This window comes from Cavia porcellus, unplaced genomic scaffold, assembly GCF_034190915.1.
Source record: "Cavia porcellus strain 051 isolate PalLab524CR breed Dunkin Hartley unplaced genomic scaffold, mCavPor4.1 scaffold_16, whole genome shotgun sequence".
Classification (NCBI taxonomy): domain Eukaryota; kingdom Metazoa; phylum Chordata; class Mammalia; order Rodentia; family Caviidae; genus Cavia; species Cavia porcellus.
The window spans coordinates 18,287,556-18,300,684 of NW_026947499.1; the positions used below are offsets into that span (position 1 = coordinate 18,287,556).

The 13,129-nt window shown below is 41.4% G+C and overlaps 1 protein-coding gene across 2 annotated transcripts in view; it reads left to right on the forward strand.

Annotated features, from left to right (window-relative positions):
- The window catches only part of Sart3 (spliceosome associated factor 3, U4/U6 recycling protein), a 30,606-nt gene that overhangs the window by 6,512 nt on the left and 10,965 nt on the right, over window positions 1-13,129 (forward strand). The window contains exons 3-12 of one of the 2 annotated variants that reach the window (XM_005007227.4): window positions 1,179-1,283; window positions 2,008-2,192; window positions 3,762-3,867; window positions 5,063-5,187; window positions 9,019-9,174; window positions 9,868-10,006; window positions 10,494-10,601; window positions 11,188-11,265; window positions 11,383-11,441; window positions 12,377-12,486. In XM_005007227.4, coding sequence (XP_005007284.1) covers window positions 1,179-1,283; window positions 2,008-2,192; window positions 3,762-3,867; window positions 5,063-5,187; window positions 9,019-9,174; window positions 9,868-10,006; window positions 10,494-10,601; window positions 11,188-11,265; window positions 11,383-11,441; window positions 12,377-12,486 — 1,171 coding nt within the window. The remainder of the gene's footprint in view (window positions 1-1,178; window positions 1,284-2,007; window positions 2,193-3,761; window positions 3,868-5,062; window positions 5,188-9,018; window positions 9,175-9,867; window positions 10,007-10,493; window positions 10,602-11,187; window positions 11,266-11,382; window positions 11,442-12,376; window positions 12,487-13,129) is intronic. The other variant, XM_003477837.5, reaches the window with a different exon arrangement.

The following is a 13,129-nucleotide window of genomic DNA, read 5'->3' on the forward strand; positions in this document are numbered from 1 at the left end:
CAGTTTTTGTTTTGTCTGTCATGATGGGGTCTTGCTGTGTGGTTCAGGCTGATACTGAATTTAGGTTGTAGCCCAGGCTGACCTCAAACTCACAACAGTCCTCCTACCTCAGCCTCCCGAGAGTGCTGGGATTATAGGCTTGCACCACCATGCCTGACCTGGATTCACATTTTTTTTTTTTTTTTTTGGTCTTTTTTTCTTTTTTATTGGTACCGGGGATTGAACTCACGACCACACCCTTGCAAGGCAGGCACTTATGCCGCTGAGCTAAATCCCCAGCCTCTGGGATTCACATTTTGAACTGTTATTCTTTGTCCTAATACTGTGATGAAATTTTTCTGTGCTTTTAAACTTTACCCTGACCTCTGTTTCCATTCCAGTAGGCATGTGTGTATCCTGTTCTCTCAGAACCAGCAAATTGTTAATATACTTAAACTCACATAGTTTTTAATGCAGATGTTTCATACCTTCATTGTTCCACGATAGTTGCATGATTAGGTTATTTCTACATATGTGCTAATTAGAAATGTGCTAATTGCCTGAATAACTTTGTAGTTAAATGTTTATGAGTATTTATAAGTGATCTTTTGGGCAGGAGTTGTAAAACCTTGGTTGTAGTCAGCTGTCTCCCTCCTGCAAAGCGAAACTGCTAAGTGAAGACAGCTGAAGTCAGATTGCCCAGGTTAGACTTTTTAACTGTAAGCCCTTAAGCAAATGATGGAAACAATCTTAGACTCAGCTTTCTTAGCTGTAAAATCAGTGTAACAGTTGTTTATGACAATAGAAGGATCTAGTCTGTGTGTAGCAGTTAACTCATTCCTGACAGAGCTGAGATCCTTAAATTCCTCCTATTGATGCTATCACCTATCTTTCAAGGTTGAGATACAGATTGAATGAGAAAAAATATTTTGCAAAATATAAAAAATGTATTTCACGAAATATAAAACGTCCAACAGCTGTTTGCTATTATTATTTGAATGACTTTGTCTTATTTTCTTATTTGGAAGCATAAAACCTGTGTGCTTGCTTGACTGAGTGTGTAAGGTTTGAACTTTGTGAACGGGCCTGGGTTGTGTAACTGAAACGTGTGAAGTGCTTGTGTACTGATGTCCGGTAAGGCCTGGCTCAGCTGCCCCCTGGCGGGGAGCTGGTACTACAGGAGGCCCTATTGTCCCTAGAGCTCTGGCTGGAGTGGCTGCACGATGAGATCAGCATGGCCATGGATGGCCTGGACCGTGAGCACGTGTACGACCTCTTTGAGAAAGCTGTGAAGGACTACATCTGTGAGTGCCCTGTGAAAACGTGCGCCCCAGAAAACTTGTCGGGATTCCCAAATTGGCTGCTTTACTTGTTTAGTATTTCTGTTTTAAAAAGTTAATGGTAGGCCCCTAAAATTATTTACTGAGCCCTGAAATGTGACTTATTAGACAAAAATATGCAGTAAGAATGAGGCCTTCACAGTCTACTCAGTACGATCTGGAAGGCTCAGGAGTGAGGAAGAAGGAAGTGAGAGGAAGCAGGCAACTGCGCCGCTTCTCTTTTTGAACATCATTGAAAGGAGAGCTTTAAAATACAGATTTTATTAATAGGATCAAGGCTTTTAATTTTAGTTTTAGACCAGATGACTTAAAAATCAGGGTTTGAAAGTTGAAAAATTTCAGGTTTTTATCATTGAAATCTGTTTCTGGGCTCCTTTAGAGGATTTTTTTCCTTTTTTGTGCTGGAAGTCAAGCTGTATTCTTTACTACTGAGCTATAGCTCTAACTTTCTTTAGTTTACTAAATAAACCTTATAATTGTAATTGTCCTACATATTATCAGTTGGCATATGCTGTTTATGCAGTAAAATCCCAGTGACTACACTTGGTAGCATATTTATTAAGATAAATGAATTGAGATGCTTTGTTGATTATGCTCTTACCTTTTTAGTGGGCACGTTGTCTTACGCATCCATTTTGGTATTTGCGTATTTTATGCCCTGAACTAATAGAACACTTCTCATTTTTAGGTCCTAACATTTGGCTAGAATATGGCCAGTACTCAGTCGGTGGGATTGGCCAGAAAGGTGGCCTGGAGAAAGTTCGCTCTGTCTTTGAAAGGGCTCTTTCCTCCGTGGGTTTGCATATGACCAAAGGACTGGCCATCTGGGAGGCTTACCGAGAGTTTGAAAGCGCCATTGTGGAAGCTGCTCGGGTGAGTCAGGTCTCTGAGTGGTTATGCTGTGTCTCGGAAGTACTCTTTGAAACAAGCATCCACTATGAGTTGCCCGTTAACCAAGTGCTATTTGCCAATTTCCTAGTGGATGGACAGTAAAATGAAATTAGTAGTGTTTTGTGGAATACCAAGAATGATGTATTTTACTTAAAAGTAGGTTCTTCTGTTTTGTTCTTTTAATTTAAAATACTATTGCTTTATTTACATGATTCCAGGTTAATGCACAAGAACAGTCATGTCACTACATATGTAAAAAAATGTATGTATAAACGTGTGTATGTGTAATGTATGTGTATGTTTCAGTTGTAACTAAGGAGAGATTTAATCCCATCATAGTCACAGTTTTTAGCCTATGGTTTATAGAATTTTTTTTTTTTTTTGAGACCGTGTCTCATATTTGGTTCAGGCTGGTCTTGAACTCAATTCTGTGTAGCCCAGGCTGACTTTGAACTTGCAGTGATCCTCCTGCCTCAGCCTCCTGAGTGTTGGAATTACAGGCATGCACCCATGCTCTGCTGATTTATAGAATTATATAGCTATGTCCCCTGTCTGTGTACATATGCGTACAGTTATTGGTAGTAGATAGTGGAGCCTTCTAACAGGTAGGTGATTATAGGTTAAGCATCCCTAATCTGAAAGCATGAAATCTGAAATGCTCCAAAATCCAAAACTTTGTGAGTGCTGCCATGGTACAACCTCTTGATGACAGGTCACAGTCAAAACACAGGTGCTCTAAACTTGTCTTATAACATTACCTTCAGGCTCTGTATATAACATGAATTAAACTGGGTTCTCCTCGCAGATACCCCAAAATTTGAAAAAATCCAAACTTCAAAACACTTGGTCCGTCTCAGCCTGTTGTGATTAAGTAGCCCTGGTACCTTCTTGTTTACAACTCTGTTGAAATCTATTTGAGGCTGTCCAGTGTCAGACATTATCCCTGTGTGGCCCTGCTGCCACTGTCCCCAGAACATTCTGCTTGCTGTAGTACTTTGGTTCAGATGATTCCTTCGGCTGGAAGTTACTGAGCGTGCAGGTGCCTTCCAGGTGCCCATTCCTCTGGGAGCCTTTCCTGATTTCCTCCTTTGTAACAGCTGACCCCTAAAAACCACCTTGCAATCCATGTGATTCTGTGAACCGTACAGTACTTTACTGTTATGATAGCTATGTCCTGCAACATTGTAGACGTTTGGATAGGTTTCTTTCTTCTTTCTTTATTATTTTGAGACAAGATTTCCCTAAGTTAAGTCCCTAAATTGCCCAGGCGGGACTTTAGCTTGTAATCCTCCTGCCTCAGCCTCCCAGAGAGCTGGGATTACAGGACAGACATGTGCCACCACACCTAGCTTGTATGTATTTCTTGTGTTCATTTTTTGCCATTCATAAGCCCTTAGAGGCAGAGATGACACTTAGTTTTGTAATCCAGCATTTAACATGGTAACTCCTGAAAGTCATATAAACTTTTTAGTTGGATTGAAAATCTGTTGAGTTGTCTTTTGAAGGAGAAAGAACTGTAGTTTGTCATTTACTACTAATTTGCTTCTTTAGCCCATAGCTGGCTTCCCTTCCCCTTTTGACTGGGAACAAACCTTTGATTCACAGCTTGAGAAGATCCACAGTCTCTTCCGGCGACAGCTGGCCATCCCACTCTACGGTAAGAGAAACTGACTTGGCAGCAGTTTTAAATGTTTCTGAGTGTGTCCTGTGCTGAGACCTTTTCCAGCATGCCGTGAGGCAGGTGGACCAGTGATCTGTTTTCACTGGACAGTGCCACTTGGACAAGCTCCTTAGTTAAGCCTTTCTTGAGTCACTGAGGGTCAGTGGCAGGACTAGTCATTGGTGGCCAGTTGAGATCCCTTTCCTGCTTCAAGATATAGTTGGAGAGGTGGAGATAACATTCCTGAAAGGAGCAGGGAAACAGACTCCAGTACTTTCTGCAGAAACTGTTAAACAAGAATTCTGTCGGAAGCATTTTCTTTTTCCTTAACAGAGTGCTGATTTTGCACTCTGCGGGGTTGAGTAGGGTGAGAAGTACAGTTGATTAGAAGTACTCATGTGTGCATTTCTTGGGGTTTGGGAAAGTCCCTTTTGGGTGAATATGTTTTTGGCAAGGCCGGCCTTTGCTCTGGAGCCCTGAGCCTGGTTGGTGCTGGGAGGACACTGCCCTCTTGTCTGCCCCAGAGCACGGTTGTCTTTTGTCTACACCCAGAGCTTCTGGATACCCCTGGCTGAGCCCAGCTGTTGTTTTCCTGCTTGGGGTATAAGAAGGCTTCATCAGTTGAGTTTGATTTAATACATTAGAAAATGAATCTCTAATCCAGTTGTTGGATAATCAGACTAAATGAGTTTGTAGATTTCATCTCCCATACTGATGGCTTAGTAATTAGAGTGTGAACTTGGACCAGACTACCTGGTTCAGAGGCTAAGTGGTTTAGCACATCTCTGCTTCAGTTTCTTCAGCTGTAGAATGAGGATTATAATGGCACTTACAGAATTGTGAGGGCTGCGGAGGTGATGGGTGTGAAGTGTTAGAAACATAGGTGTGAACACTAGGCCCCTGCTGGAGAACTTACAGGGCTTCCCACGATAATAAACAGCCTGCTGCGGCATGCGTGCCGTAGACTCACCACCACGGCACAGGCTGTGACGCACTAGGTAAGTTGTTAAAGTGTCCGTGTTGCTGATAGTGTCATTGCCTGTGATTGACATAGCTGTGAGGGTTACAGTTGAGATAGATTTGATTGCCGAAGTCTGGGGTTGGTGGCACTGGATTCTTATATCTCTTTCTGTGTTTGGGTTGATAATACCCAAACAGCAAGACCCTTAGGACCGAATCCATCTTTCAATAGATATGGAGGCAACGTTTGCCGAGTATGAAGAATGGTCGGAAGACCCTGTGCCGGAGTCGGTGATTCAGAGCTATAACAAGGCGCTGCAGCAGCTGGAGAAGTACAAACCCTACGAAGAGGCCTTGGTGAGTCCTGGCTGCTTTCCTAGTGTGCTGCTGTCTGGGGCCTGTCCTGATTGCTAGATATGAGTTAAATAGTTTCCTAAAGTTTGTTTTACTGTGAAATGCATAGAGTGTGTAAGTGTATATGCAGTTTACATCCTAATAATAAAGTGAACATCCATGTACCCACCACCCAGGTTAAGAAATAGAACATTGCCAGTACCTTAGAAGTCTCCTATGTGCCCCTGTCCGATTGCCTCCTCCTCCCTCTCCCGAGAGGTAATCACTTTCCTAACTTTTGTGATAATCATTCCCTTACCTTTCTTTACAGTTTTATAACCTTTGAATATGTCCTTAATTACTATATTGTGTAATTTTGCCTGCTTTTGAACTTTAATATAATGGATTCTTACTGTATCTCTTCTTTTATCCAGCGTGTTTTTGGGTTTTACTCATGTTGATAAGTATCCAGTTCATTCGTATTCACTACTGTAAAGTTGTTTGTGTGTTCTACAGTTTATTTGGGGGGGCTGGATAGTTGGGGTCATTTCTAGGTGTTATAGGAGCAGCAGTGTTGCTCTGAATGTTACTGAGTCTCCAGGTGTATGTTAGTTGTTTTTCTAGAATGTGGCATTTCTGGGCCGCAGGGTGATGCTGAGGCATTTCCCAGGTCGCCAGGTGCATTCCTGCCAGCAGAATCTGCTTTAGCTGGTCTTAATGAAATTGTAGCTTTAGCTGGTTTTAATGAAATTGTAGCTTTAATTTGTATTTTCCTTGGTTGCTAATGCTTTCGAGCAGCTTTTGATGTTTATTGGCTAAGTACATTTCCTTTTTGTGAAATGCTTGTTGAAAGTCTGGCCTTTTTAAAAATTTTGATTTTGTTTTCATTTTCTTTTCTAATTGATTGTTGGGAGTTTTGGGTCTTAATCCTTATTTTTGGTTGCTTTATAAAAATTCCCTCCCAGTTTGTGGTTTATCTTTCCCCCCTTTTTTGGAATGTGTATTTTGATGAATGGGTCTCAATATATATTAAGTGGATTTACCAGTGCTGTTCTTACGTACGTGTTTTTGTGGTATCCAAAAACCTATTGTGCTCAAGTCTTTAATGTATTTAGCTCTGTTTTCTTATGAAAGTTTACGGGTTTTTTTTCATGGTACGTCTGCATGCGCGAGGAAACTGTTTTCGTGTATCGTGTTAGCAGCGTTGGTTTCATTTGCCAATATGGAGAGTCAGAGGTTCTAGTTCTGATTCTGATAGTTGTATCATTCCTTTTTGGTACACAGCACCGCATCTGTCCTAGATTAACATCTATTTTTTTTTTTTTTTCTTTTTTCCGGTACCAGGGATCGGACTTACGACTGCCTGCTTGCAAGGCAGGTGCTTATGCTGCTGAGCTAAATCCCCAGCCCCTAGATTAATATCTATTATGTGCGTGTCTTCTGGGTTCTCTGTTTCACCTTCTGGTTTGTGTTAAACTGTCACAATGATGATAGCTTTATGATGATTGATTTTTGATTGGATGAGTTCTGTCTTCCTTGGTTCTCTTTTAGAGAGTCTTGGCTTTCTTTAGCTGTTACAGGTGCTTCCACCAAAATTTAAATCAGTTTTAAAAAATTCTGTTTTTAGGCTCAGCGTGGTGGCACATGCCTGTAATCCCAGTACTTGGGAGGCCGAGGCAGGAAGATTGTTAAAAGTTAAGGCCAGCCTGGGCTACAAAGTGAGCTTAAGGCCAGACTGAACTGCGTAGTGAAACTTTTGTATCAAAAAGACAAAAAAAAAAAAAAAAAAAAATCTGGCATTTTGCTCAGTTGAAATTACATTAACTCTGTAGATCAATTTGAGGAAGAATTCATATCTTCCTGTCTATGCACATTTATATCTCTGTTATTTAAGTTTTGTCTTTCTGTAAAGTTTCCTAACAATTTTGTAAATTTAGCCAGTGTCTTGAAAAGATTTTTTAAAGATGTATTTCAAAATAGATTTTTATTTTATTTTTATGCAACACGGTTTCCCTGTGTAGTTTAGATAGTTTTGAACTCACCATGAGGCCCATGCTGGCCTCAGATTCATGGCAATCCCCGTTCCAGTCTCCCGAGTGCTGGGATTACAGGGGTTCACTACCATGCTTGGCTATAATACTATTTTTATTTTATTTATTTTTTGATTGATTTTTTTTTTAACAACACTTTTTAAATGGCATCCCAACCTTTTCCTGTCATTAGAACACTTCTATCATTTACCATGTCTCAGACTCAACACTTGTTTTCTTGAATTTTCCTTATGTTTTTGTTTGATCTACCAGGCTCATAGTTAGTATTGTGTGGTACTGCTCCAGTTTGTTGGAATTTACGAGGTGCATTTCCTGCTTGCTTTGCTCTTCCTTCTGTCCTGTATCTTTCATCTGAAATTATTTTTCTTGTTTTGAAGAACAGCTTATAAAGTATCCTACATGGAGATTTGTTGGTAACAGATCTTTAGTTTTATGTGTCTCATAATGCCTTAGCTTTGCTTCTTGAAAGTGATTTTCTCAAGTTATAGAACTGCTCACTGCAGGAATGTTCTCTTAGCAGTTGAATACAGCTTTCTGTCTTTTGCTTTCTGTTGCCCTTGGAAAGTCAGCTGACTGTCTCACCTCTTTGAAGGTTATCATTGTTTTTTCTCTGGCTGATTTTAAGATCTCATTGGCTTTGTTTGATGTTGTATGATTTCATTACCATAGATCCTGAGAAGGTTATCTTTTTATTTATCCTTTTTGAAGTTTATTGGATTTCTCGATTCTGTTTTTCATACCTTTCTGGGTATATTGAGGAAGAGCACAGCCTTTTTGACTTAGTTTTGGACCCTGGCTCTGCCATTTGCTCTTGCTCCAGGCTGGTACTTCACCTCTCTTTGAGTTGGTTTCTTTGAATGTAGGCTGAGGGTGGTGATGAGATCTGTCTCACATAATTGTTGTAAACATCAAATTTTTAATGTATGTTAAGCCAGTAAAGGTTTCATGTTTGCTTAGCTTATTGTCGTCAGATTTTATGTTCAGTATTTGTTTCTTTGCCAGTTTGTTGATAATTTTTAAGATTATTTTTGTTTATTCAAGAAATTTTAGTCTTATCAATGACATAGCATATCTAGATAATTAATTCACCACCATTACTGGAACCAAGGCTCTGAAACATTGTATTCTTATGTACAGAGCATTTATGCTTTTTGGTCAGCCTGCAACCACCCCCGCTTTCTTTTTTCTTTGTAAATGCTTTCTAGGTACTTATGTTCACAGCATCTTTAATGAAGTCCTCAACCATTAAATGTTAAATGTTGTTGTGGCCATAGCAGAAGAGCTGAAGAGAAAATAGTCGAATAAGAGCGTTTTGTCTAAAAGACTTGTGATTGTGCATCTTTGGCTAGTAAACATTCAGCAAGCCCCTTCCGTCTTTTGCCTGTACCTGTACCCTTACAGGACTGATACTTGGAGCAAGCTACTAAAATTGTATAAGACATTGAATTTCCCTGCTCTGATTTCCATCCCTCCACTTTGGAAGGATGATTAGCAGTGGTCATTGGCTGCGATGTTGCGCTTTCCTTCATTTTCTGGTTGGTGCACAGTTTAAATTCTCTGTGGTCGTGGAATGTACTTAGAGAAGAGTTTTAGAGCCTTTGTTACTGCTGCACTGGACCAGGTGAGAAGACTCTGACTTTACTCATCAGAGTATAGAACCTGTTGTGGGGTAGTTTGAGAGGGAGGATTTGATGACTCTGTGTTGCCACTCTCTCCAACATGTATTTTATTTGAAGATGCTTTCTGATTCCTGATGGTGTCAAATAACTAAATTTTATTGTAATGCTGTTTTCCTGTGCTCCAGTTGCAAGCAGAGGCACCGAGGCTGGCAGAATATCAGGCATACATTGATTTCGAGATGAAAATTGGCGACCCTGCTCGCATTCAGTTGATCTTTGAGCGCGCCCTGGTGGAGAACTGCCTGGTCCCAGACTTATGGATCCGCTACAGTCAGTACCTAGTAAGACAACTGTTCTGATTTGGTTTTGCTTTTACCAGTTTAGAACCTGTTTGAAGGTAGTAAGCGCGTCAGGCATTAGTTGCATGCTTTTCCCTTTCTGCTTTTTCTTCCATCTTCCCATTCTCTTCTTCGCCAGCTTGCTTAGGACTTTTTTTCTCAAATAATCACTAGTGGTACTAAAAATTTGCATAAAGCCTTACCATCGAGGGCTTTGTAACAGATTTGGTTTTTTCCTTTTCATTTTTTATTAGGAAAAAAGATAAATACAGATTGGTAAAATGAAGCCTCAGATGCCTGTCTCCCAGTGTCAGCAATAATGAACCGTTATGGCTCTGTCTGATTTTGTGATTTCGTGTCTGTCCTTACCTACTTCTTCCCCCTTCTGAGTTATTTTCAGACAAATCCAGAAATGATATTTCATTGATAAATGTTTTACTATGTATGTATAAAAAATTATATCTAAAAGGATGTGGAAGAGGCCTATTAAGGCTCTGTTAAGGCTGTTTTGACTGTCAAGTTCTTCTGTTTCTCCATGTCTCTTTTCCCCCACTGCAGTGGTAATTACTCTATTGAAGAAACCGTGTCACAGGAGACATTTAATAGACATTTCTTTTGTCGTTTGATTATGCTGGCACTGTCATGGTGAAGCCTTAAGGAGACTTCATTTTCTGACCTTGGCATTCTTTGTCACAGGACCGGCAGCTGAAAGTAAGGGATTTGGTGTTATCCGTGCACAGTCGTGCTGTTAGAAACTGCCCCTGGACAGTGGCCCTGTGGAGCCGGTACCTGTTGGCTATGGAGAGACACGGAGTTGACCAAGGAGAGGTTTCTGGTGCGGATGTTTTTGTGGGAAGATGGCTAAGCTTTTTGTCCCTAGTGAGAAACAGAACTGTGGTGAAGTCATTACACTGGCAGTCTCCAGGTTTTCTCTGGGATACTGAGTATTAGTGACCAAAGGGCTGTCCGTGGGAGATAAATAGGTTGTATTTTGGCTTCTGAGAGCTTTTTCACATGCTGGTCTCATTGTGATGTTCCAGGAAGTTGTGGTCTTTTTTCCCAGACTTACTTGACCCGGGACACTCCTTGCAGGGTGTTCTGTGGTACGGTCCTTTGCAGGGCACAGTCCTTTCTGGAACATGCTTTCAGAAGCCACAGCTTCTCTTTTGAGCATTTTTCTCTTGCTTATTTCACTTTATTATAGCCTATCATCATGACCGTTTTTAAAAATCATATAGTGTTTTATAATAAGTAATTTGATAACTTTATATGAGCTCCCTTTTGAACTGGCAGTGAATCCTGCCTTTTTCCTCCAACTCCAGCTACCTTCGAGAAAGCTTTGAATGCTGGCTTCATCCAGGCCACGGATTACGTGGAGATTTGGCAGGCTTACCTTGATTACCTCAGGAGAAGGGTTGACTTCAGACAAGGTATTTAAGTGCATGTGTTTGTTTCCTCTTTGGTGTTATGTCCCTGTTCCCCAAGATACGGTGCAATTGTTTAAATGGTGACCACTCCCAGTTTTAGTTATTTAGGGCTCACGAGTCAGGCTGTGGACTGAAAAGGAAGAGATTGATGGTTATGTTTCATACTGATTCTTCCAGCCTCTTTAACCTCGTCTCTCATGTATTACTTCTGGCCCTCAATAAAGCCCACCTAATTAAAAAAGACTGCTGTGTTTCTTGTAGAGCTTTGAACCTCTGTAGGCCCCCCTGTCCTCTCCTCCTCTAAGGCATCTAGGACTCTGACTTGTGCTTGTGCACTGCGCCATAGCCTCAGCTGTTCCGCTCTTGGCCCCTGCCACTCCGCTTGGGATACCCCTCTGCACGGGGTACCCCTCCACACCCGCCCTGTGTTCACCTCTGTCACTGTGCTGGCCATCTGTGTGCTGTGTTCCTATTTCATGCTGTGTGATGAAGCAGATGGCAGTTTTATTCCTGTGGCTTTCATTTGGTAGGCAGTGTGGCTTCATAGTCTTGTTTTATTTTTTATTTTATTTTTTGCTGTTTCCAACAGACTCCAGTAAGGAACTGGAAGAGCTGAGGTCTGCATTCACTCGTGCTCTGGAGTATCTGCAGCAGGAGGTTGAAGAACGTAAGTCTTGCCTGACCACTTTGCCTGTTCTCATTGCCTGTTGGGAGTTGGTATAGCCTTTCAACTGAGGGGCATTTCCCTCAGAATTTCTGGTTTTCACTAATTCCGTTTTTGAAGGTTTCAGTGAGAGTGGAGATCCAAGTTGCATGATCATGCAGAACTGGGCAAGGATTGAGGTAAATGTTTTTTATCTGCCTTTGAAGAATCTTTGATTTTTTTCTAAAAAGATGAAATAAAAGTGGGTTGCTACAAGCATTTGTGTGGGAGCATTTGGTTTTGTCTTGATGCCAGTGCTCAGGTACACGTCACCAGCAGCTGTGCTTGTGCAGGACAGTTGGTCCTCACTTGTAACTTCATTCCCGTCCTCGCTGCTGCAGGCTGTGCGCGCTGTTGTCAGCTGTCTGCCAGGTGCCGGGGAGTCAGGTTGACACGGTCTTGCCTGTGAAGGCTTTAGTCTCTTGTAGAAGATGGGGTGAATTGATAAATCATTAAAGTACGTCAAACACAGAATGTCACCACTCACCCAGAGGCTCCCAAATGAGACATGGGACTGCTCTTGATCACTTGCTAGGATTGTAAAATTCCAAGCATGTTTTATGTTTGAGGGACTGCTAAACAGCATTTACCAGGTCATTTCTGCTTGGGGGTTTGTGTTGTAACGACTTTAAGGGTGAGGAAACTAAGGTTCCGAGAGATAGGTTACTTGCCCAAGTCGTGTAGTTTGTAAGCGGTAGGTCTGTCATTTAGTCCTAGATCAGCCCTTTTTTCTCGAGCGGTAGGTCTGTCATTTAGTCCTAGATCAGCCCTTTTTTCTCGTTACTGCTCTCAAACATTTGCAGTAAGCTTGATTAAAAAAAAAAGTGCCCTGTGCTGTCCTGTGAAGGCAAGGTCTCTCATTCTGCTCATAATGAGGGTTAGCCAGGTCTCTGGGTCCCTGTCACTACCGCAGGGCAGGAGATTCCTGGTCTGGGCTGTTAACCTCTAGAGCGAGGTCTGGGTCTGCTCAGAATTCATGGGGCTTCTTGGTGTGTGTGTCTGAAGTGTGTTTTGTGAGGCTCTTGTGTCAGAAGGTTTGGGTCCTTCGCTGACTGATCTTGCTAATGCATTTTAGGCTCGGCTGTGTAACAATATGCAAAAAGCTCGGGAACTCTGGGACAGCATCATGACCAAAGGAAATGCCAAGTATGCTAACATGTGGCTCGAGTATTACAACCTGGAAAGGTAACTGGCCTGGGGGAGGTGGGGTACTGTGCTGGTCCAGAGAACACTTGGTCTCAGTCCTGGCTGACTCCTTGGGCTCAGTCCTTAAAACAGGCTCCTTCTGTCATCCCATCTCTCTTGGATGCACTGTGATCAGGCAAAGCTAGAGAACCAAACAGTATTCTAACCTGGGACTCTCATAACTGTGGATTTAATTTGTTACTATTTTTTGGTTTTATTTTTAGGCATGAATGTTTTAGCTTTTCTGGAGCTAATTATTTTTTTATTTTTATGAGAAAGTAGGAAATTCCACAAAGCCGAGAAGAAAACTCAGATTGCTTGATTGAAATCACTGACCTAGACTACTAGTTTGGAGTATATTGAGACTTTGTGGTGGTTAAATTACTTATAAATGAAAATGTAATAACAGCATACATGTTATATAAGCCTTGAAAACTATTCGGATAAAATAGGATATGCTGAGTAGTATTTATAGCATTAGTAATTTAAAAAGAGTATGGGCATTTGTTTTTTTTTTTTTTTTTTTTGAGATAGGATCTCAGTATGTAGTTAAAGGGTAGCCGTGAGCTCACTGTAGCACAGGCTGGCCTTGAATCTCAGTGATCCTTTTGCCTTAGCCTCCGGAATGCTGGAATTAGAGACA